The sequence below is a fragment of the Triturus cristatus genome, chromosome 8, assembly GCF_964204655.1.
Source record: "Triturus cristatus chromosome 8, aTriCri1.1, whole genome shotgun sequence".
Taxonomy (NCBI): Eukaryota; Metazoa; Chordata; class Amphibia; order Caudata; family Salamandridae; genus Triturus; species Triturus cristatus.
This window is the reverse complement of record NC_140591.1, coordinates 277,329,804-277,355,466: the sequence shown is the minus strand read 5'-3', so window position 1 is coordinate 277,355,466 and position 25,663 is coordinate 277,329,804. Positions and strand designations below refer to the sequence as shown.

Sequence of the window (25,663 nt, the reverse complement as noted above, 5' to 3'; positions counted from 1 at the left end):
ACCTAAAAATACAGGGCATTTTTATAAATTGGTGTTGGATTTCTTTAGAGTCTTGTTGAATTCTTCTTCAGTTGTTTTGGTGATCTTTAAATGCTTTACACTGTTTCCTTTGTGTAAGCCTTGCTGCTCAGAGCCACAGCTACCCAGAGATGAGCTGAAGGTTTGTCAAATGAAACCTACTCATCCACAAGGAGTTGTTAAGTATGTTACATGGTGAGGTTGCACAAGCACATCATATAGAACACCCCATTTACTCCCAGTAGCGTAGGTCAACAGTACAACCTTTCAATGCATATTTCTACTGAAAGAGTCAGAGTATTTCAGAGAGCCTATAAATGTGGAAAGATACACCTGAAGAGGAGAGCAGGAATAGTCCTCCAGAGCTCTACTGGCCTCCAAGTGCAAGAACGACCATGGCATACATCTCTCTATTATCAGTATAATGTCCCCAAGGAAATGACAAGAATTAATATACATAAAAAAACAACTTTGGAAATTGGGCAGTCTTACCTATAGGGAAAGGGTGGTAATTAAAGAGTATGCCAAGTCACTGGACACATGCATCCCACACATCCATGTTTGCCTGAAGATTAAGCACCATTCACAGCTGCTTGCAAATTTCATTGACAAGATCAAAGAACACAAATTGAAAGCCTGACTAGCTCTATGCACTGACAAGCTTTTCTGAGATGATTAGCATGATGCACACAAAAGACAGGATGCCAAATATAGCTAGGCTGGAACAGTGAAGGATTTAATAAAGTGGAAAGATACTGGAATTTACGACTTGTATGATTAAGAGTTGTACCTTGTATCTCCGTATAGTCAATTTTCTTTTCCGGGTTTCAGTGTTCCTCTGTAGAAGTGTGTTACACATTTGGAAAACTTGCTGCATTACAGCATCTTGTCTCAAGTCATCTCGACCCTATGAGTTAAAAAACAAAACAAAACAAACCTCAAAGTATTGAGCATGCCGCTTGTGAAGCATATTTTTGACTACGGATGAATGGAAGTATTCATACATTAAATATCTGTTGGTGTTTGATAGAATATGCTTTTAGAACATCCCTTAATTTGAGAAGCAATGTAAAAGGTACGGTGCTCAAAAGGAAAGACTTTGTTAAAGAATCTTTTGCCCCTGCAAATGAAAAGATGAGTGGCAAAGCAAGCCCTTGAGAAACAACCTCCATCTTCGAATTATCTGTGTGTACTGTAGTTTATTTTCCACAATACTAACCATGGGCGGACAACTACGCTAGCGAAGTTTGCGTAGTTTGTGCTACTTCGCGCTACGCGAATTGCACGTAGTACAGCGCAAAATCGAGTAGCGTAGTTGCCATTTTTTGCACGCGGTCCTCAACGTCAAGTTGGCGACCGCAAGCAAGCAAAATTACATCACGGCGAGACGTTTTCCTCGTTCGCGATCAGCAACATCAAGTTGCCGATCGCGAGCGTGGAAAATAAACCTCCCGGCGAGATTCTCAACGCGGGGAGGTCAGGTTTCTCATTGCGAGTGGTCGCGTATGCTCGTGAACGTTCGCGATGAGAAACTATCAGTCCGCGTTGAGAAAGCTGCCGCTCGAGTAAAAATCTACTCGAGCGGCAGAAAATGACAGCTCGCACTGTGCAAGATGCCGTTTTCAATGATTGTACTGTGCAGACAAGCATCCGGCACTGTGCAATCATTGCGAACAGCGCACTACGCAGTTTGCGTAGTGCTACGCGTATCTCGCGTAGTGCGAAGTGCACTTCGCGTAGCGCTACTACGCGAACTACGCCCAGGGTTACACAATACCCATATTTGTGCATCTGTTAGTAGCACTCATATTTAAGGTGACCTTCTACTCTTAGCCAAAAAAACAGTCTCTGTATCAGAGATATAACCCCATCTTCTTTGACCAAAAATCATTTGGGGCGTCACTTTTTAAAGCTTATAGTAACTTGAGGGCAAGTTGGAATAGTCATGTCTTTAGTGTGTGATAGCTCCTATGATCTTAACTTTTTGTGAGGCAAGAACAAGATAGATTATTTATCTGATCATTTTACTTTGAACAACGGAGCAAATGAAAGAGGGGTACCAGAGGAATGCAGCAATAAAAAATAGACAGAAAAAACTGACATTTTAAGAAAGAAGCATAAATAATTCCTCTTGATTTAATGTCCAGTGATTCTACAGAGCTACTGGCTTCAAACAGAAGTGAATATTAACTTCTGTTTGGCTAATGATATCTCAAAGAGGGGAACTGCATGCTACTTAAGGATGCAGATGGGCTCCAAAATAAGGCCAATATACATATGTGTTAGTTGTATTATAGTTCAGATGCACTGTAGCCTAGCTGTAGAACTCCTCTTTCAGGTGTGGAGCTAAAGTGATTTTGCATATGTTTGGTCCCCTTTTTGACCAATCAAGTAAACAACAGTGGCAATGAATGATTCACAGAGGTGTTTTAATGTTCAAGATCTAGGTTAGCATTTCAACCCATCATATTTTTTCAGAGGTAGTACAACTATCAAATAGTCTAACAGAATTAGCTTTTTGGGTTTTCCACCAACCTCATGCCCTGAAACCTCCTTCTCCAAGGGTGGAAGCCGTTTTGAGAATCAGTGTCAAACCCAGTGATTTTGATTCACATTTCAGAATAGTGATTTTGCAATATATTACACATCTGTATCTGATGACTATGCAAAATATACACTAGCTTAAGATGAAATAAAGGTTTAAAAGGCAGGTTTGAAGAAGAACTAGTGATGTTCAATCGAAAGTCGGATTTCAGCATTGATGATACACGAACCTTGACAAGTTGTCGTCTCTCTTTTCCATCTGATCCCACACAGTCTATGATCTTTGGCAGATTGACACCTCCTGCTAAACGAAACTCGGGCTTGAACGACACTATAGTAACTATATTTTCATACTGCCCAGTCGGGTCCACCTAAGAGAAGAGTAACCAGCACATGATGAAACTTTTCGATAAAGGCTTAATTTAACCAGTAATGCACAGTCTTAATTTGTTCAAAAGTGTAAGGAATATGATTTTCTCTCTATGTGAGACACAGCTGGACCACAAATATATTTACTACTTATAAATACAGGAGAACAAAACAAATATTAAACAACCTTTTTAATATTTATTTACTGAGTGTACTGTCATGGATCTAGGAAGACAATACAAAAGGCTAGAACTCCTAAAGGTAGAGCACCCACGATATAAAAAAATCACCGAAAATCACAGAGGCCTGTGGCTTCAAGTTTTGAGGTGCTTGGGAAAACGCATAGTATTTTGAAATCATTGTCAAGCAAGGCATGGATAGCTGCCTTGCCTTGGGTTCATATAAATAGTAAAAATACTGATGCAAGAGAATCTATTCTTTTTTTGCAACATGTATTTATTGATTTTTAAGATCATCGCAAAGTGAAACATGCATCTTGCAAAGTACAAACTAGGGGATAAGCGACAAGAGCTAAACTCATCAGAGACTAGGAACAAACTAGTACGCGCTACCTGCACCACTATTAAAATGCTTCAGAAGCAGTAATAGTATATTAACCATCAGGAGTTATGATATAGGCAAGATGAGAGGCTTGCCGGGACTACCAGGAGTGGGGGAAGCACAAGACTGCAGGTGGATGGACAAAGGGAGGAGGAATGGGGAGGGGCGTAATGAAGGGAAGAGTCCAGGTGGGGAAGGGTCTGAACTGGAGATCAGGAAGAGGATTATGGTTGGGTCGTATCTTTGGGTACCAAGAACAGCAAAAGGGGTAGCGGAAGGACATGCCTTCAGTACAAAAAGAAGGAAGGTGTGAAATGCATGGCCTCAGGCTGGGATAATCTCATCTTTTGCCAATAAGTTCCCCACATTGTGTTGAAAAAGCCTAATTTGTCATCCAATTTCTCATTCAATTTGTATGTGGTGTACTCATGGCTAGCCACTCTGTGAAGTCGTCCACCCAGTCCTGCTCGGAGTCACACTGACGGGCAAGAGGTTCCTTGGACCCCTCCCAGTCACTCTCCACCTCCGTTGCAGGAGGAACAGGCCGCGGCGCCGGAGCCGGAACATATGGCGTCGGAAACGGCGCCGTCTCCCAATGCGGATCCCAGGCAGGAACGAAATGGTCCTGGAACCGGGGCAAGGGTGGAACGAACAGCACCCACTGAGGCACCAGAGGCGGCGCCGGAGCCGGCAGCGCCGGACCTCGAGGCACCGGAGCCAACGGCATAGGATCCTGTGGCGCCTAAGCTGGATCCGCCAGCGACACCGACGGCCCAACAGGATCTGGACACGGGACCACGGGGACCAAAGGCGCGCCGGCGGGAGCCCGAGGCCTAAAATGCGGTCCATGGTGGCAAGAATCTCTTGCACCTGTTCGGGAGTCGCCGACGGATCCGGGTAAGGCAGGTAGGCCGCAGGACTCCCAGGCTCCAAAGGAGCCACAGTGGCAGAACCACTGTCCCCCTCGTCCGCATCCGAGGACCGACAGGGGGACGTCGGAGAGCGAACACGCTTCTTCGACTTCTTTTTATATCGTCGCTTACCGGAATCCGAGGACGAAGACTTGGAGCCCGAGTAGAGACGACTGCGGCCCCGCGAGCGGTCCCGGAAACGGTCCCTGGAGCGGCGTTGGAAGAGAGTGCCGGACCTCCAGCAGTTTCCGGCGCCGCTCCCTCAAGGTCTTCGGGGCCATGGCCCGACAGTCCAGGCAGGACCGGGAGTCATGTTCTGTCTCCAGGCAGTAGAGGCAAACATCATGGGGGTCCGCCACTGACATGTTGCGACGGCAGGCGCCACAAGACTTAAATCCAGGCATCCCTACGTGCACCAGGAGAAAAAAGGCGAGACAAAAAGTCTCAAAAGAGTAGTCAAAAAGTGACTAAGGTACGTGCTCTATCCAGATCTGCACTTGCTGGCGCGGAAAGAGAAAGAACTGACGTCAGCGCGCATGGGTGGCGCCTAAATAGTCTCCGTGACGTCATCTCGGCACTTACGATGCCAGCGACGAACGCCGAGCCGCATGACGGCACCTACTGACGCGCAGGGGTACTGCTACAAAAAGTTTCCGGATGCAGTCTGATGCCTGGGGATATTCTAAGGTAAGGAATCTATCACTAACGTGTCTCTTTCAGAGTCAGCCACTAGAGGGATATAAATACAAATGAAATACAACAGGGAAGGAAGGAGCCTATTAGTACTTTGTTTAGGGCCATGGCTACTTTTTGCCAGGGTCAATGGAAAACTTTCAAGCTGAAATGTCATGAATGATGCTTACATGCAAGTGTTAAGACTATCTCCTTTTTAGTGTCTTTGAATTTATAATAGGTTTTTCAGCCCCACCCAATTTTGATGCAGTCACTGATGGAAGAATGCTCAGACATGGAAATCCATTTTAAGAAATTTCTGATGCAGAATTGATAATTTCCCTATAGCCAGTTTTTGATGCATCTCATCATTAATCCCCTAAAGACCTCCCAGTGGTCCCTTAACCAGCCCTGGCCACATCAGCGCAGAGAAGTTTTCTTTTCTTTAATTAACTTTAGATAACATTTGGAGGCATGGCTTCGAACGTCAAGATGGCGGTCGCACTCTAAGAATGCTACGGATTCCTCTGTCACCCACCCGTATCCTGAGATGCCTTCGGCCATCCAAAGTCACCAGAGCAGGCCCACAGGGTGCACTGACACCGCCAACAAAGGGCTGGACCTACAATCACAGTCTCACACGATCACCAGTGGTGGTGCCGACCCAATGGCTGTACACTCACAGAAGAAAATGGTGGTGCTGTAGACGGGCTCTGCGACCTGTCCGTGACAACTACAGGGTCACAGCAAAGTTGAAACCGAAGAAAATTTAACTCTCCGGAATGGTGGTAGCCCCGACAGTGAGCCCAGACAACTTCAGTGGCCAACTCAGGCTGAAAATACCCTGCGGCCTGCCTCTCCGCTCTAAGATGGCGGCGCACCCAGTGAGGTGCGGAAAGCCATTCTCCAATCAGCCGCGTCTCCCGGCACCGCGCTGACATCGCAGCAGACCTGGATGGTGTAGCGGCGGTGCAGAGGGTGAGTGAAGATGCTGTGGTGGGACGAGGGATGACGCTCCAATAATGAGGCAGACCCCGGGGGCGAGAAGAAAAGGTCGAGGGGCACACGAAGAGGCGGCCGCGGCCTGCAGATCCGGCAGTGTCCCTGTCCAAGACTCCGGGAATGGTGATTCCATGTGGTGCGGTCTCCGACCGGCCAGAATTCCAAGCAGAATCAACCGTGTGGTAGTACGGAAACAGCCGGCGGTGCGGAGAGCAAGGGAAGACGCTGCAGTGGGACGAGGGAAGCCCTTCCCATAGTGCAACAGATGCTGGGGGCAAGAGAAAGGGCCGCAGCGCCCATGAGAAGGGGCCCCTGACCGCAGACTGAAGATTGGGCAATGTCTCTGTCTGAAACCCCCGGGAGTGGAGGTCTCAACTGAAACAGATCCCGATCGGCCACAGCTGCAGACAGTATCAATCACGAGGTGGCACTGAAACAGTCGTGCTTGAGGAAGGCAGTGATACGCTGGCGACTCCCCTCATCTGAGGCCCCCCTGGGATCAGAAGGACCACTGACCACCAACCCTGAGTGTGATCCGACTCGCAGAAGGGGAACCTGGGAGCAGCTGGATGCGGCCTGGGGAGCAGTAGCCCCGTGCCCTGGGAGGCCCCGGGACTCCAGCGACACCTGCCACGAAAACAGAGGCCACCAAGCACTGAAATATCCGAGAGCCGGCATGATCCTGTATCCCAATGACATGAGCAAGGGCTGCGGCCCAACAAGTGGGATACCAACTGCCTCCGCCTACCGGGCATAAAATTAAGCAGCCCCCGAGACCGTGGACAGCAAGAGTCCCCGGAGGTATTTGATATTGGAGGAATTTCACGCACCTGCCGAGTCTGAGGAGACAGTGGCCCAGCCCAGGATATAGGGTTCGCCCCGCAGACCAGCGAAATCCGATTGCAGTGGGGCCCAGCCTGAAGGGCCGGCGCTGGAAGAGGCCCCGGGAATGCAGCATTACGGGCCAACTCTGCTGAACGGCGGTGGGGACCCACAGGCAGTGGGAATCTCCAAAACACTCAGGCACTTGAGGACTCCTGCACACCAGCTACCAGCGGTGCCGAGTGGAGAGGACTATAGGTGAGTCCGGGGGATCCCTTCTTTCCTCCCTCTCCTCCTTCCCTCTCCAAAATCAACCTGGACCGGGCTTGCAACCTACGACACTCATTGAGACACCAGGACTGCGAGACCCCCTTCCTTCTCCCTGCGGACCCGCCACCATCCTTAGCGGCAGGCGACAACGCTCACGGCCCCTAGTCCCTTGAAAGACCAGCGGTGGTGAGGTGGACCCCCCACAGCGGTACAAGGCTGTAACATAGTGACAACAGGGGGTGGCACGGCGAGGCGCCAACAGAATGGTACCAATGCAAGGCTCCGATTGGCGAGAACCCACAAATACCAAACGCGGCATCGGACACCAAAGAACCACATCCTGAAGCGACAGTCGACCCAGGGACAGAGTGCGAGCGCCCACGGTCCCCAGGCTGAGCGGGAGAGGTCGTGGTGAAGAGGGACGCGGGAGCTCCTTTAGTGTCAACTGCGTCCCAGCGAAGACCAAATAGGGTAAGACCAGTGACGCATACTATCGCCCAGATTGGCGTCATTCTAACCCCCCACCTCCACCGACTAAGGAGAGGCGAACCATTCATCAAGGGTCCGGGGGAGACACTGGGGGGACCATGTCGGCCCCACAAGCCATGGGCAAAGACAAAGCAGCCAAGCCTCCTGCAACGCAAACCCGAATGGAGCAGTACACTACGAGTGGGACTGTGGCTGGTGAAGCAGTCCATGGCAAGGCCACCCTCCCCGAAGGAGATCTCTCTGCAATCCTGCAAGCCATACGATCCTCACAGGACTCAGTGGAGAATAAAATTGGTGAGGTGCGAGTTGACATGGCCCTCATCAGACAATACCTCCACAACGCCACGGCCCGTCTAATGGAGGCAGAATCTCGCTTATCCACATTGGCTAAAAGAACAGGTCTCGCAACTTCAATCCCACACAAAAGAGTTACACATGCGTGCAGAAGATGCCGAAATCCGCTCACGGCGCAACACACTCCGCCTGGTAGGCATCCCTGAGGGAGCAGAGCCGGGGCAAACTTTGTTGAAACCTGGATCAGGTCATGAATGCCGGCAGACGGACTATCGGCATGGTTTGCCGTACTACGCGCCCACCGAGGCCTGGCACCCAAGCAGTCCAGTCACAACGCCGCTCCTATGTGGAAGTAAAGCAGAAACTGAAGGCCCTAAACCTCCAATACCAACTGCTGCTCTCAGCTCGTCTAAGACTGGTCTTCCAAAGCAAAACCTTCTTCTTTGACACTCCTCAGGAGGCGTGGACTTGGGCCACTGCAGAGCATCTCTTCTGAAGCCGCAGGACCACCTCTCCCCCTATGTTGATCTTTGATCGATGCAACTCAAGGACCCCAGGTCGCAAAGACAATGCACTCACTCTCGCAGGGGAAACAACCGCAGAGAGGCCTCCACCTCGCCCACGGCTGCCACTCGAACCTCAAATGATCTGCCCAAGCTCCAGAGTCTCACAGACCAACCACGAGATCAGGAAACAGGAGTGGAAGAGAGACCACACCTGCTGCCAACTGCTTGACAAGAAGACACTGACCTATCGCAGACCCGACAATCTAAAGGACACTGACCTGGGTCCAGCCCCTGCAGTCATCTGTGAAAGACATTTGCTAACTGCTGCACTTAATACTTATGGCTCAAATGTAATAACTGTGACATGACCAAAGCTCAACCCCATCCTACCTTACGGAGGGGTTTATCACGCAACTCATACACTAAGCCTGTAGTTTAGTCCTGTTACACCTTGTTCTAGTTAGGGTGACACATGCCTTCATTCAAGAAGTGTGGGGTGGGAGGTTGGTTGTGGGAAGGGGTTGGGACTGTTGTCCCGAAGTTTAGTTTTGTTTCATTCCACAGAGGCAGCATCCACCCTACCATACCAGTAGCAGCCACACATCACCATCAACGTGAGATGGCAAGGACTCTAGACAGAGACGATCCCGGGCACCCCAGTCCATCTACTGCAAGGCTGCTCCCCTTAATCTCACACACGTAACATGGCCATTGACCAACATCAGGGACCAACCTTGCAAATCCTCTCCTGGAATGTAAACGGGCCCCTGGACAAAGTAAAGAACAAGTTACTTACCTTCGGTAACGATGTATCTGTAAGAAACATTAGTTAGTTAGATTCCTCACCTTAGAATATCCCCAGGCGTCAGACTGGATCCGGAAGATTTTTCGTCAGCAATACCCCTTGCGCGTCGCTAGGCGTCGTCTGCGGCTCCGCGTCCGTCGTCGGCGTCGTGCGCCGGGATGACGTCGTCGGAGTACTTAGACGCCGCCCTCGCGCGCTGACGTCAGTTCTTGTACATAGCCTTCCGCGCCAGGAACGCAGAGCCATGCAAAGACCGACACTGGTGCCAAAAATAAAATCTAGGGGCCTGAAAAGGATAATCTTAACCCTAGATGTCAGGTCGCAGAACGGGGAGGATGGGTGGGTCGGTGAGGAATCTAACTAACTAATGTTTCTTACAGATACATCGTTACCGAAGGTAAGTAACTTGTTCATCTGAAAGAAACACGTTAGTTAGATTCCTCACCTTAGAATAGATACCCAAGCAATACCATCCCCGGTGGTGGGTCTGCGAACCAAGATCACACCAGAAAGTCCTGGAGGACAGAACGGCCAAAGAAGCCATCCCTCCGGACTTGGCTGTCAAGGCAATAATGCCTGGCAAACGTGTGTAGCGAAGCCCACGTCGCCGCCTGACAGATGTCCTGCAAAGGGACACCCCGTCCCAAAGCAGTAGTAGCCGCCGTGGCCCGAGTAGAATGGGCGCGCAGCCCAACAGGAGGGTCCTTTTTTTGCCAAGGAGTAACACATTTTGATGCACAAAACGACCCACCGAGAGATGGTCCGTTTGTGCACAGCTCTCCCCTTCTTAGCGCCCACGTACCCAACAAAAAGCTGGTCGTCCACCCGGAACTGTTTTGTGCGGTCCAGATAAAAGGAGAGCGCACGTTTTGGGTCCAGACGGTGAAGCCGCTCTTCCTCTTTGGAAGGATGCGGAGGCGGAAAGAAGGTGGGCAAGGTGACAGACTGCCCAAGGTGAAATGGAGTCACCACTTTAGGAAGAAAGGAAGGACGAGGCCGAAGGACAACCTTGTCCGGATGAACAGACAGAAAAGGAGGCTTCGAAGATAAAGCCTGGAGCTCACTCACCCGTCTAGCCGAGGTGATGGCTACCAGAAAAGCAGTCTTAAGAGTCAGAAGACGAAGAGGACAATTGTGAAGAGGCTCGAAGGGAGCGCACATCAAGAATGTCAAGACCAGATTCAAGTCCCACTGAGGCATTACAAAAGGGACAGGAGGGAACGTGTGTGTAATGCCTTTGAGAAAGCGTGTAACCACAGGGGACTTGAAAAGAGAAGGCTGATCAGGAAGCCGCAAGAAGGCGGAGATGGCAGCAAGATAACCTTTCAGGGTGCCCAGGGCAGAGCCCTGCCGGGCCAGAGAAAGAAGAAAGAGGAGAACCTCAGAAAGAGGGGCGGAAAGGGGATCCACAGCCTTTGCTGTGCACCATGCCACAAATTTGTTCCACCGGCAGGCGTATACCGACTTTGTGGAGGGACGCCTGGCTGCCAGAATGATATCACAGACTTCAGGAGGCAAGTCAAATGGCATCAACTGCCGCCGCTCAATCTCCACGCATGGAGGTGGAGGCTGGACAGGTTCGGGTGGAGGACCGTCCCCTGCTGCTGCGACAGAAGATCCTCCCGAAGGGGCAGACGTATCGGGGGATTGGTCAACATACTGAGTAGCTCGGGATACCAGTATCTTCGTGCCCAATCCGGAGCCACCAAGATGACTTGGGCCCGGTCGTGCCTGATCTTCTTCAGCACTCTGGGCAGAAGTGGTATAGGCGGAAAGGCGTACAACAGACCGCAACTCCACTCGTGACGAAAAGCGTCTCCGAGCGAGTGCCGCCTTGGAAATTCCAACGCGCAGAACTGCTGACATTGCGCGTTCTCTTCGGTGGCGAATAGATCTAACCAAGGCTCTCCCCACTGCTGAAAGAGACCTTGCGCCACTTCGGAGTTCAGACGCCATTCGTGATCCATCATGCACCGGCGGCTGAGTTCGTCTGCTCTGGCGTTCAGAGAGCCCGCCAGATGTTGAACCACTAGGGTGACGCCCTGGTGTTCCAGCCATGTCCAGAGGCGCAGAGCCTCCTGACAAAGGGTCCACGACCCCACCCCGCCCTGTTTGTTGCAATACCACATGGCGGTGGTGTTGTCCGTGAACACCTGCACGACACTTCCCCTGACAGAGGGAAGGAAGGCTTTCAGTGCAAGCCGGATCGCTCTCAACTCCAACAGGTTGATGTGGAGACGAGACTCCGCCGGAGACCAGAGGCCTCTGATCTCCGCCTCTCCCATATGGCCACCCCATCCCAGGAGGGACGCATCCGTCACTACGACATGCTCCGGTTGGGGAAGGGAGAGGCTCTTGCCCTTGACCCACTCGCGGTCCGTGAGCCACCACTGCAACTGCTGTGCAGTGCCCTCCGAGATCAAGACATGGTCGGACAGGTTGCCGTGATGCTGGGCCCACTGAAACTTCAGGTCCCACTGCAGAGCCCGCATGCGCCGCCTGGCGTGATGCACTAGTAGGATGCAGGAGGCCATCAGCCCCAGAAGCCGCAACACTAGCCTGACCGAAACCCGGGATAGAGGCCGAAAGATGGGAATCAGGGCCTGTATATCCCGGACCCGCTGTTCCGGTGGATGGACCCGGAACTGCGCCGAATCGAGAACCGCTCCGATGAAGAGGAGCTTCTGAGAGGGACTCAGGTGTGACTTCGGCACGTTGATGGAAAACCCCAGCAAATGCAGGAGATCCGCCGTAGTCTGGAGGTGGGAGACGACTGCCTGGGGCGAGCCCGCCTTCAACAACCAGTCGTCGAGATAGGGGAAGACTGGAACCCCTGATCTGCGCAGATGAGCTGCGACCACCGCCATCACCTTCGTGAACACCCGAGGGGCACTGGTGAGGCCGAAGGGGAGCACGGTAAACTGAAAGTGCTCTTGGCCCACCGTGAACCGCAGGTAACGCCGGTGGGCCGGCAGGACGGGGATATGGAAATATGCGTCCTGCAAGTCCAACGCTACCATCCAGTCTCCGGGGTCTAGGGCAGCTAGAACCTGAGCCAACGTTAGCATCTTGAACCTTTCCTTTCGGAGGAAGGCATTGACGTTCCGGAGGTCCAAGATAGGGCGTAGGCCCCCCTTGCCCTTCTTGGGAACCAGAAAGTAGTGGGAATAACAACCACGCCCTACTTCTGGACTCGGAACGCGCTCGACGGCCCCCTTGGCCAAGAGAGCCGAAACTTCCTCGCGGAGAAGATTCAAATGATCCCCCGAGATACGGTGGTGCTGCGGTGGCATGGCTGGAGGGGTCGTCTCGAAGGGGAGGGAGTAGCCCCTTCGGACGATTTGCAGCACCCACCTGTCCGATGTTATGGCCCGCCAGTGGAGCAGGTGATGGCGAACTCTGCCGCCCACTGGCGTGGTATGGGCCCGAAAGCTCGGACTAGGAGGGCTTAGAGGCGGATGCTGCCGGGGTGGATGTGGACTGACCACGTCGTCCTCCAGTACCGCCTCGGCGGAAACCACGTCCGCGACCGCGCGCAGGTTGGTTCTGCGGCTGGTGGCTAGGCGCACGTGAGGAGGCGCCCCTTCCTTGGCCACGAAAGGGGCGAAAGGCGGAAGTTTGCGACCGCGGGGCCGAGAGGCCCAAGGACTTGGCCGTAGCCCGGGAGTCCTTAAAGCGGTTCAGCGCACTGTCCGCCTTCTCACCAAACAGGCGAGTGCCATCAAAGGGCATGTCCATGAGGGTGTTCTGGACATCCCCGGAAAATGACGTGGACCGCATCCAGGCGTGGCGGCGGAGCGCCACCGTGGTGGAAATCGCCCGACCTAGCGAGTCCGTGGTGTCAAGCCCACATCTTATGGCGTGCCGTGCTGCATCCCTCCCATCGGCCAAAGCCTGGGTAAGACGCGTCTGGACCTCCTCCGGACACAGGGGCAGCACGTCCTCCACCGCATCCCACAGGGAATGGGAATAACGGTCCAAGAGACAAGCGGTATTTAAGGACCGCAGGCCCAAACTAAGGGACGAGAACAGTTTCTTGCCAAACTGCTCGAGTCTCTTGGAATCCCGGTCCGGCGGAGCGGTCGGGAAGGAGGATTGGGATGTAGAGGCCTGGATAACCAGACTCTCGGGGGTGGGGTGTTGGGACAGGAAACTGGGGTCGCCCGGAGCAGGGCGGTGGCGCCTGGCAACGTTCCTATCCACAGGAGGAACTGTGGAGGGCTTGGACCAGGTGCCCTGCAGAACGTCAGTGAGGGCCTCGTTGAACGGCAGCAGAGGCTCAGTGGAGCTTGCTGAGGTTTGAAGCACCTCAGTGAGGATGTTGGTCCTCACAGCCACGGCAGGCAACTCGAGCCCGAGGGCCTCAGCCGCCTTGCGCAGCACCACAGAAAATGCTGCACCCTCCTCCGAAGCCACGGTCGGAGGAGAAGTGAATCCAGCGTCTGGCGAGGTGTCCAGCCCACTGGCCTCCCCCAGTTCATCTGCCCAGTCCTGTGAAAGCTGTGACTGGACAGCCAGAGGGTCCTCGAACCCCTCCCAGTCGCCCCCTTCTTCCGATTCCTGATAAACAGGAGGAATGACCGGAACCGGACTGTAGAGATGGTAAGTCTCAAGCGGCGTCGGAAGCGGCGTCGATCGACGCCGCAGCGGCGCCGGGTCCGGATGAGGGCTAAACTGGGGCAGAGTCGGCGTCAAAGGCGCCGGCGGCACCGGAGGCGTAGGCGTGGGCGCCGGCGGCGCCGGTGACGGCGTCGGTGGTTCAGGCGTCGGCGCCGGTGGAGGAGTGACTAGGTCAACCGGCGCCGACTGGGGCCCAGGCATGGGCCCCGCGGGGACCTGCGGCGTCGAGACCGGAGTCGTCGACGGCGCCGGGGCCGGAGCCGCCGGCCGGCAAGGTCGCCCAGTCGAGCCCGCGGGGCCCGAAGGCGCGCCAGCGGGCGTCGACGGCGGGGCCAGGCTCCTCATGGCCGAGAGGAAGGCACTGACCTCCGCCGGCGTCGCGTTAGTCCCAGGGACCGGAGGGTATGGGGACGGGCGCGGCGCCTGCGGCTCCGCCGGAGCCGCGGGGGTGGAACCACCCTGACCCTCGGCCGAGTCGCGCGACCGGCGAGGGGAGTCCGAAGAGCGGTGTCGCCTCTTGGACTTCTTTGAGTGTTTAGACTTACCCGACGACTTGGAGCCGGACGATCGATGGCGTCGGCTATGGCTCCGCGAGCGATCCTTGGACCTCCTCCTGGACCGGGATCGCGCACGACGCGGAGCCGAGTGGCGAAGCTCGAGAAGCTTGCGGGACCGCTCCCGCCTAGCCTTCGAAGTCAGGGCCTGGCAGTCGTTGCATGACTCCGCGTCGTGGTCGGGGCCTAAGCAGAAGAGGCACCGGCGGTGGTGATCGGTCACCGACATCAGTCGATGGCAATCATCGCAAGGCTTGAAACCAGGCATCCTACCGGCACCAGATGTCGAGACAGGGATCAAAAATGATCAAAAAGGATTTAGTCAAAAAAGACTAAAAGGGGTAGCTCTCCCGGATCTGCGCTTACTGGCGCGGAAAAAAGAAGAACTGACGTCAGCGCGCGAGGGCGGCGTCTAACTACTCCGACGACGTCATCCCGGCGCACGACGCCGACGACGGACGCGGAGCCGCAGACGACGCCTAGCGACGCGCAAGGGGTATTGCTGACGAAAAATCTTCCGGATCCAGTCTGACGCCTGGGGATATTCTAAGGTGAGGAATCTAACTAACGTGTTTCTTTCAGATAAGGACAGCAGGATAGACACACTCTAAAAGGGTGGCCACTGACGTCCTCCTGCTCCAGGAGACCCACCTCATGGGAAACCACTGCCCCTTCCTCGCTCGCCAGGGATTTGATCGGGTCTGGCACTCTGGGTTAGAGAGGGGATCACGATGAATGTGATCCTTCTGCGCCGTACCCTCCCTCTCACTCTCACAAACGTAACCAGAGACCCACAAGGCTGCTTTGTGGCCCTGACTGGAACCTTGGGAGACACAACAATTAACCTGATATCACTTTATGTCCCTCCAGCAACCCTTGCACCCACCCTGAACAATGCAGTAGACACCATCTCCTCCCTCCCTCAGGCATTACAGTAATTGGGGGAGACTTCAATGCAGTCATGCTACCACCCCAGGATGCCACCGTCACCACAACCACATATAGGACTCAACACGCGAGACGAATGATGGAGAGGGCAGATGGGATTGTGCAATATCTGGTGGACCCGGCACCCCAGAATAGGACAGTACACACTCACCTCAGCAGCACACCACACTTATGCCCGCAAAGATCCTTTATTTATGCCAGGGCGATCACAGATGTCTGTATCCTCCCTTGAGGAATATCGGATCACTCTCCCCTCTTCCTCCAAATTGGAGGCCCGGCAGCCGTGTCTCGGCCCCTCTCAACTCAACGCTTGGTCCCTCTAGAAGAACAAGTTCTACCACACACTAGAGAAACTTATCAAACAATACTTCCAGGATAACCAAAACTCAGTCCCCATGCAGAGAGCGTTAGGGGAGGCAGGCAAAGTCACAATTCGTGGACTCACTAGGGTCCATCTTAAAGCTAAGAGATTGGCCAAAGAAAGTCTGCTTTCCCTCCAGAAGGCCCAGGCCACCTGCCTGGAGCACACTGTGCCCGAAACAGGGTCAGAAAGAGATACCCGCCAAATTGAGCTTCTAAGGAAAGAGATAAAGCACATATCGTTCGTATCTGTGAAGCTCTTATGGAGGTCCTCTGTCTCTCTTGTCTACAGATGGGGAGACAAAAGTACGAGTTACTTACCTTCGGTAACGATGTATCTGGTAGAGACGTTGTCTAGCCGCAGATTCCTTAACTGAGAATATCCCCAGGCGTCAGACAGGATCCGGAATTTTTTTTGCAGCAGCACCTCTGCGCACCGGGGGATGGAGCCACACGACCCCGCCCTGACGTCGTCCACGTACGTGACGTCAGCTAGGTCATGTAAGTCCCTCCCGGTGTGCTGACGTCAATTTTCTTCGGAGAAACTTTTCCGCGGTGCAACGCGGAGCCACCAACAAAAACTCTGAAAGTATGGGAACAGTGTACGAGGGATGAAAAATCTGTGAATAAAGAAGAAGGATGGTGTAAGACACCATCACAAATGACAGAATTAGACACTGCCTACATATAAGTGAAAAGGCTATGAGAAAGAGCCCCGCCAGCTAAACGAAGACCCTTCCCTTGTGCAACCAGGGAAAAAATATCTCAACAGACAGAATAGACTGTTATTACCATGTAGAACAACAGACCGAAATAGACGGTCATTATCGCATAGAACTGTGTCGCCTAGCAAGAACGGAGCACAGAGAGAACAACAGTTCACCGCAAGAAGGTATGAAAAGACTGCCACTGCCTCTATAGTAATGAAGGTTTGAAAAAGAGGTCAACAGATCAGCCAAGAACCAAAGGTCAAGACTAGAAATCAGCATGCCAAGGGCACACCCAGTCCCAAAAAGGGAAAACAGGGGCAAACAGTAACAAACTGAAGCATGCTAATGTAGGTCAACACAGAGACAAGCGCAGAGCAAACAGCTACAGCGACCATAAGGTGGCGTAGCTAAATAAGCATAAGGCTGCTGGACCAGGCAGCGGTAAGAGCAAGGTGAGAACCAACACACAAAATACAGATATGCAGAGTGGAGTTCTAGGACGACTGACATTAGAAGAGCCGTCCCGCATACCCAGCTGATACAATATAGCACAGGTGCAGCAGAGGCACCAAAGTACTAAGGCGTAGAACGGAGGAATAATCGCAGAAAATCAGACCACACCCTCTGACTGGAATGAAAGTAACCTTTGTCCAGAAGAGAGAAGCGTTCAGTACTGAACACGAAGAAGGGAGTAGTGTAAAACTGGGGAACTGCTGCAAGCATCACTGGAAATGTCCTTGAAACATGGAGACTTCTGACCAGACCTTGCAACCTCGAGAAGAGGTGAAGCGTTAGGAAGAAGAGAACCCATGGAACTTGTATATATACCTAATTACAGATATATATATATAGCAGAAACGGACAAACTAGCCACGACTATGCAACCTGGTTGTAGAACACCCCGAAAACCTCCGAAGGAGGAGAATGAAGCAAGATGACCAATGACAAATCGAAGATGACGCCAAGGCACAACATTGGGCACCGTACAACAGCAGATAAGAGCACCAGCGGACGCCTAGGACCCGATGTAGGTGGCTAAATACCGGTCGGTAACTGTGAAATTCGGTAAATATCACCGTTACCGACCGGTATTTAGCCAATTGCAATGTACGTAATACCGAATGGATTCGATAATAAGGAATCGGTAAAATAGGCAAAACCAGTTACCGATTCCTTATTACCGACTCGGAGAAACCCCAAATACCGAATCGGTAAATAAGAATCGATAAAAGAGATGTATCAAAAATCGGTAATACCGAATTTCATGAAATTCGGTATTTAAGAGTCGGTAATAACCACTGACTCAAAGCAGGTGGTAATCATGTGCACAGCATTTAAACAGACCCAAAATGCAACAGTCTCAACACAATGGCGGCCCTCTACGTTATTGCAAGGCGGCTACGACTACGGGCAGCAGGAATGAGGATCTGGAGAAGGGAGGAGCGCATATACAGATGGCGCATCACACTATTCCAACTCACTGAGGCAGAAATACATGAAAGGTACAGGCTACACCCCCAAACTATCCTGGACCTGATACGGGACCTGCACCCACTCCTTGAGCATCCTACACTAAGGGCGCACGCCATACCACCACATGTCCAGGTGCTCTGTTGCCTCCACCTATTAACATCAGGAAGTTACTAGGGGGTGATAGCTGCGGCAGGTGGAGTGTCGCAGAGCTGCCTGTCTCGGTTCCTTAACAATTTCCTGGATGCCATGATGCAAAGGATGCATCACTACATACGCTTCCCCAATACACAGGCCGAACTGCAGAAAACAAAAACAGACTTCTACCAAAAGGCACAGTTCCCGCATGTCATAGGGTGCATTGATGGGACACACATACCTATCTGCCCACCTGCAGCCACCGAGTACATCTACCGCAACAGAAAATCCACCCACTCCATCAACGTGCAGGTCATCTGCGATGCAGCCAACATCATCACCGACATCGTGGCACAATTCCCTGGGAGCACCCATGACTCCTACATATTCCGCAACAGTGGGATATACACACGTCTGACTGGGGGAGAATTTGGAGAAGGATACCTGCTAGGTAAACCAATGTGACACACCCTGATGTATACCTTGAATTAATGTATTGGTGACTGAGATTAATGGCACTTTCTTTCCCATATAGGTGACAGCGCATATGCCGTGCGGTCATTTATCCTGACTCCATTTCTCAATCCATCCACCCCAAGTGAGAGGAGATACAATGTGGCACATAAAATCACGCGCAACGTTGTGGAGCGCACCTTTGGACTACTAAAAAGCAGGTTCCGTTGCCTCCACAAAAGTGGAGGTGCACGTCAGTACCGCCCCATCACCTGCTGCAAAATAATAGCAACATGTGCAATGCTGCATAACCTTGCCACAAAGAAAGGAACAGCAGTGGAACTAACTGACTCTGAGGACGAGGGTGAGGACTGTCCACAGCCAGAGCACAGCGCAGCAGGTGTGGCAAAGAGTGAGTAAGGAGACATAGCCAGTTACTGTATTTTAGTGATGGTGTTTAATGACCATAGCACACCACCAAGATCAAAAGCAGTGTCCACACAAACATGGGTTACGTCACCCATGTCAGTACAACCATAGCATGGCTGCCTCTACTTCTTGCGCCCATGCGCTGCACTGCCACGTTCCCTTGCACCACTGTCCGCACTGCCGGTTTGTCCAGAGCCAGCGCTGTGGCATTCGCTGCGCCTCCTGGACTCTGTGGGAGGGGGCGTGATGCTACTACGGCTAGTAGCCTCCTCACTTACACCCCCATCACCTGTTGTGGGCACCTTGTCTGTCTGGAGCACTTCAAGTGCAGTGGTCTCTGTGACCAGCCCCCTAGCCACATCACGACTGCAGTGTGCCATCTCCTCTTGCATGGCCACAGAGTGTCTGCACATGAGAGAGGTTGCAGTGGACAGGCGGTTCATCGCCTTGGTGTAATTGTCCAGCTTCTGCCGCTCCCTGCGCCTTGAAAGACGGTCCTCGTCTAACTTGCTGCACAGCAGCCTCACAGCCTCCGCCACGTCATTCATGTCCTTAGCCATAGTGTTGTTCATGGCACCGATGCCCTTCTCAATGCGGTGCATGTGGGCATTCATGTGTGCCATCTCCCGCTGCACTGACCTGATTGCTCTCCCTTGCAGGAGCTGGACCTTCAGCATGTTACCTTCGAGGCCAGCAAACACACTGTTATCTTCGGCCTGGACCTGAGGACTGGCTGCCCTTGCCCTGCGTCGCCTGGAAGATGTGTGGGTGCGCTCTGTGGGGGACTGTGATCCTGCCCTGGTGTCAACCTCAGCCACTGTAGACTGTTGTCCACCGGTGCTGTCCTCCTCGGACACCTCCATCGGCTGGAGGGTGGCCACTGCATGCCTCCTGCCTGGCGGTGGTGGTGGCGTTGATGATGGTGGCGTTGATGGTAGCTGTGGTGATGGTGGTGGCGTTGATGGTGGGTGTTGTGGTGGTGGTGGTGGTGGTGGTGGGGTGGTGTGCCCTGCAGGCGACTGGTCCTCCTCCTCTCTGGCCTGGGTGCCCTTCCTCTGCTCCCCTCTGCTGCCCTGCGAGATGGCTCGCCTGTGGAGACAGAATGTACATATGCTCACTTTTCTGGCAGCATTTGACTGTCCTCTGCCTGCTAATTGCTGTCACATGCCTTTGGGTTTGCTGGACTGACTGTTCGGACGTGTTACTTCTGACTACATCTCCCATGATGCACTGCAGGTTAGGGGTAAAACATGAACTGGAGTGGGAGTCCCTATGCCTCTCTGAGGATTGGGGGTAGGGTGGGGGGTGCACAGCATGCTGTGAATGCATCTTACCTTGTTTGTTGGCAGCTCTGGCTGAGCGGTCTGCATCGCCGACCCCACTCACACTCTCCGGCTGGAGGGTGGACTCAACCAGCAGAACCAGAGCAGTTGGTGCAGGTGCTGTATTCCTCCCTCCACCTATGCGCTCTGACTGCTTCCGCCTCTCTGCAAGCCTCACCTTTGCAGCCTTCCTCAGGTCATACCACCTTTTCTTGAGGTCATCAATGGAGCTGTGGGTAACCAATGGCGTTAATTTTGTCCTGGCTAGAAAGCCAGATCTTTCTTTTTTGGGGCTCTTTCACCTGCAGGGACTGTTTCCCGAATAAGCGGTCATGGTCCTTGGTGACATCTTCAATGAGGACCTCCAGCTCTCTCCCACTGAATTTCTGCTTTCTTTTCCTCTCTGGTGCCTCATTCTCGCTCTCTTGGTTTTCCATTTGGATGGCAATTGGATGTCAAAGTCTGTGGAGTTGCACCTGGCTTCTCTCCTCTGCTCCCTGCCTCACAGTCAGCTCCAGGTTCAGTGCAGCTGCATGGGTGTGGCCACTTCCTGTTTGGGAGGTAATGAGGATGCACAGGATTGGCTGAATCCACAAATTGCAATTTTTTTAAATTACCGAATCGGTATTTACCGAATCGGTATTTACTATTCGGCAATGGGGATTCGTTTTTTTTTTTTTATTGGATTCATTCCGATTCGGTATTCCTTAACAATTTTTACTGATTCAGTAATTTATACCGAATCTTTGCGTACATCGGAAATACCGATTTCTTAATACCGAATCGGTAAAATTTGGTATTAACGAATCGATATTTCACAATTACCTACATATGGCCCCTAGAGGCCAAAGAAGTACGTAGGCCCAGATGACATAACAAAGCTATATAATAGCAAACAAGTACCCCACATGGAGTATGTACACCCCAACAATGGGGAACACGGTTACGAGGGCAAGCCACAGTCAGAGGAACAATCCACGGAACACCGTCACAGGAGGTTAACCGCCAGTTTAAAACGCATAATGCATGAAAAGGATGAGAAATGAAAGGGTAATCACCTCCGACCATGCAAAAGGAAGACCTGAGGCTTACTATCAGTCTAAAACACATTACGCATCAAAAGGATGCCAAATGAAAACGTACCACCCCAGAACAAACGTCTGAGGAACACAGACCTAAGGGGGAAGGGGGGGGGGAGGGGGGAAATCCCGCAAGGAGGCGCTGAACAGCCGAGTCGGCATGTACATCGAACAATAAAACCCCATCAAAGGGTAAATAAACAAGACTCTCCCATACATTTTCCAGGAAGACGCTATCCTGTAACCAAGCATGGCGGCGCAGGGCGACTGAACCAGCCATTGCCCGGCCTAAGGAATCAGCAGTATCCAAGGCGGAGCGGATCGTAAACTCAGCAAGGTCATGGCCATCCCGGAGAAGATGAAGTAGGTCAACCCGAGCGCCTTCAGCGCCGGTGGAGAACAAAGAATCTGCGGTGTCCCACAGGGCAGAGGTAGCCCGAGCCAGGACACATACTGTATTTATTGACCGTAGTGCAGCACTAGTGGCGGCAAAGATGTTCCGACCCCATGACTCAAGCCATCTGGACTCCTGGGAGGGAGGGAGGAAGGAAGCAATAGCCGGGGCAAGGAAGGGAAGGCAGTTTGCAAAACAAACTCTTGCACGTCGGGATGAACAAATAATGAAAGACCGGATCATGTGGAGCAGGCCGGTGGCGGTGCAAGACCGAACGAGCCACCGGGTCACCTAAAGCAGGCCGAACCCAGGTACACAACAGGGCATCATAAAGAGAAGCTTCAAACGGCAGAAGCGGCTCCACATTCCCCGACCCACGGTGAAGGACATCAAGTAATGGGTCCACAGACAAGGGTGCCGAAGGGGGTTGCATGTTTAAAATCCGAGTGGCCAAAGAGACCACTCTGAGGAAGGCTGCACCAGCCTCGATAGCCCTCCGACGAGGGGATAGTAGCTCAGCCGTAGGCGAGGGCTGTAAGCTAACCCTCCCAAGACAGTGAGGGTGCGACCAATGGCCAACTGAAGGGAGCCTCATTGCCGAATGGGGGTCCCGATGAGGCTCTTGAGGAGGCGAGGAGCCTGCCGGGTGAGGATGCTCTTGAGGAGGTGGGGCCGGATCCACATACTCTAAGGGAGGCACAGGCAAGAATACATCTGACGCCGCCGGGTGTGAGGGTGATGCCAAACTCTCTCCGGACGCCTCCGGAGAAGAGTCAAGAACCCGGCATCGATGCGGCACCAAAACCACTTTATTAGGCGCCGGCCGAGCTTCGTCCGGCGTCGACTCGACTCCCTCCGGCATTGATTCGGCTACATCCGGTGCCGAATCCACAATAAGCTCCCCTTCCGAAGAAGAAGGAGCCGGAGCTGGGGATGTAAGCCTCCGGCGCCGACTCCGCCCCAACCAGAACTGGCTCCGACTCCGAAGGAGGAAGCAGAGGCAGAGCTGGGGAGGCAACGAGTCCTCCTTCCGAGAGAAGGAGCCGGAGCCGGGGATGCAAGCCTCCGGTGCCGCACCGGCGCCGCCTCAGCCTCAACCACAACAGGCTCCGACTCCGGAGAAAGAAGCGGAGGCAGAGCCGGGGAGGCGAGTCTACGGCGCCGTAACGGTGCCGACCCCTGCTCCGGACAGGCAGCCACCTGCCCAGAAGGCTGAGGCGTGCACAAAGCGAGGCTTTGAGCACCAGCAACCACCTGCAACGCCACAGAGCGCCCTACGGGACTATGCGGCGCGGAAGGGGTGCAATGGGTCATAGAGGGGGACCCAGCCAGGCCGCACCCTGACAACGCCATATGGATCGTAGAGGGGGACCCAGCCGGGCCGCGCCCTGACGATACCACATCTCCGACGTCCCTGGAGGGCAAGGGCTCCTTTGACGCCGGGGGTGAACCCACCGTCGAGTCAGTCGGGGACCCCACTGGTCGCGGGGGACCCCACCGGTAGCGGAGGCCCCGAGGACGGCCAGGGACAGGAGAGGACCCAAGGGAGGTCTGCAAAGCCTCCATTTGGGTACTGGTTCCCGGAACATTCCAGGCATGCGCCCCCGAAAGTCGTCCCCCCTTTATCCGCACCCGTATAGGGCAGATAGAGGGGGGACAACTGTCGGGGGCGCACGTCCGGAATGTTCCGGGAACCAGTGCCCCTGACAACAGATGAAAGTGAGGTCGAGGACCTCGGCGACAAGCGCCGCAACTTACCAAGAAGTGGTGAACGACGGCCCCGGGCCCCAGAGGGCGATCGACGGCAGAACTGCGTTGAAGAGGCCGTAGGACGAGACGACTCTGACAGGGACAGCCGTGCCGAAAGAAGCTTCATCCGGCGCTCCCGCCTGGACTTCGGCCAAAGGTGTTGGCAGGCTTTGCAGTCCGTGGAGTAGTGGTGCTCGCCCAGACACCACATACAAATAAGATGCGGGTCTGTCGCGGACATTTGCCGCGAACAGGAAGTACAAGATTTAAAGCCCGAGGGCATCGCACACTGTTCCAGACGCAAAGCGTCGAAAAGGGTCCTGAAAACAGGCCAGAGGAACCGCTCACTCCGGATCCGCGTTGCACGTGGAAAAGAAGGAAACTGATGTCAGCACGCCCGGAGGGACTTATATGACCTCGCTGACGTCACGTACGTGGACGACGTCAGGGCGGGGTCGAGTGGCGCCCTCCCCCGGCCCGCAGAGGTGCTGCTGCAAAAAAAAATCCGGATCCAATCTGATGCCTGGGGATATTCTAAGTTAAGGAATCTGCGGCTAGATGTCTCTATCAGATATGGCAAGCTGCTCCACTGGCTGGCGTCCTGACCCTGGGCGAACAGGATGGTCCTGGAAATTCATGATCAACAAGTTAAAACCCATTGTGCGCCTGCCTCCATAATCCAAGCCTTTGCTAAATACTACTCTCGGCTCTACGCGGCGGACCAGCCCCACAGCTTTGAGCCCAAGATGCTGGACCTCACTCCCCTTCCCCTTCTCGCAGAGCCCCAACAGACCCTGCTGGACCAACCTATCACGGAAGAGGAAATCGGAGAAGCCATCTCCTTAACTGCTGTTGGGAAGACACCTGAGCCCGACGGGTTCCCAGTGGAGTACTACGCAGAATACTGAGACATCCTCATTCCACACCTACATGTGCTTTATGAGTAAGTGGTTGAGGTGGGAGCTTTCCGGCCCGAGACAGATATGGCAACAATAGTGGTCATACCCAAGACAAAACCCCCGTCGGCCTCCTGCTCAGATTACCGCCCAATCTCACTCATCAATACCAAGGCCAAAATCTACACGACCGTCCTAGCCACAGTCCTAGCCACATGCCCTAAATCAGTCATCAACAGCCTCATCCACCCAGACCAATGCAGATTCATGCCACACTGCAGCACTACACACTGCATACAATGCCTTCACCTGGCGCTGCCTCCCCCCGCCACCTTCTCACCCCCTACCTCGCCCTTCTGTTGCTTGATTTCGAAAAAGCCTTCGACACCGTCGACTGGCACTATCTGGAGGCGGTACTAATGGCGGTGGGCACGGGACACCACTTTTGCAGCCTAGTGCGAGTACTGTACTCGAACCAGTTGGCTCGAGTGCTCATAAACGGGCCCCTTTGAGATGCCTTCCTGATCCGGCGGGGCACAGGGCAAGGATATCCCCTGTCACCCCTCCTTTTTGCACTGGCCATTGAGCCTTTGGCGTGCCGATTCCCAGATCCACGGGTGGCACTGGCGGGGAAAGCACGATGACCGCATCGCCCTCTATGTGGACGATGTCCTCTTTTTCCTTGCAGACCCGGCCCGTTGAGGTCCCATATGCCTCCAGCTCCTCTGCTCCTTCGAGGCGGCCTCAGGCCTATGTCTGAACCCAGCCAAGTCGATTCTGATCCCACTACATGTGTCTAGGAAGTGCATAGACTGGCAGACGAATATCCCTATAAAACGTCTCTCCTTTAAATACCTGGGCATCTGGGTGGCATTACACCCGGAGCTCACCTGGTCACTCAATGTCAACCCCCTACTCCGGAAAACCAAAACTGACCTCCGTAAATGGCAATCTCTTCCTCTCAATCCAAAGGGTAGAGTTGCCTTATTTAAAATGATGGTACTCCCCTGATTCCTATACATAATCCAGAGCCTTCCACTACACCTCTCTTGCAGATGGTTCCGATCACAGCATGGCCACGGCCTTCCTCTGGAACACCTCAAGACCGCGTATGCCATTCGCCTTCTGTAAAAAGCCCCGTACGATGGTGGTATGGGCATGACCAATCTCTTTCTATACAACCTAGCCACCCGCGTCCTGGTGATACATGACTGGTTCGCCGGCGGCTGGTCCGACTCGGCTGATCAAATCAAACTAGACGGCCTTGGATTCTCTCGG

General features: G+C 53.4%; 1 protein-coding gene across 1 annotated transcript in view; it reads right to left on the bottom strand.

Moving 5' to 3' along the window:
• Positions 1-25,663, bottom strand: part of ATM (ATM serine/threonine kinase) — a 1,586,045-nt gene that overhangs the window by 224,368 nt on the left and 1,336,014 nt on the right. The window contains exons 55-56 of the mRNA XM_085621514.1: positions 2,793-2,933; positions 809-925 (exon numbers count right to left, since the gene is read on the bottom strand). Of these exons, the coding sequence (XP_085477640.1) occupies positions 809-925; positions 2,793-2,933 (258 nt within the window). The remainder of the gene's footprint in view (positions 1-808; positions 926-2,792; positions 2,934-25,663) is intronic.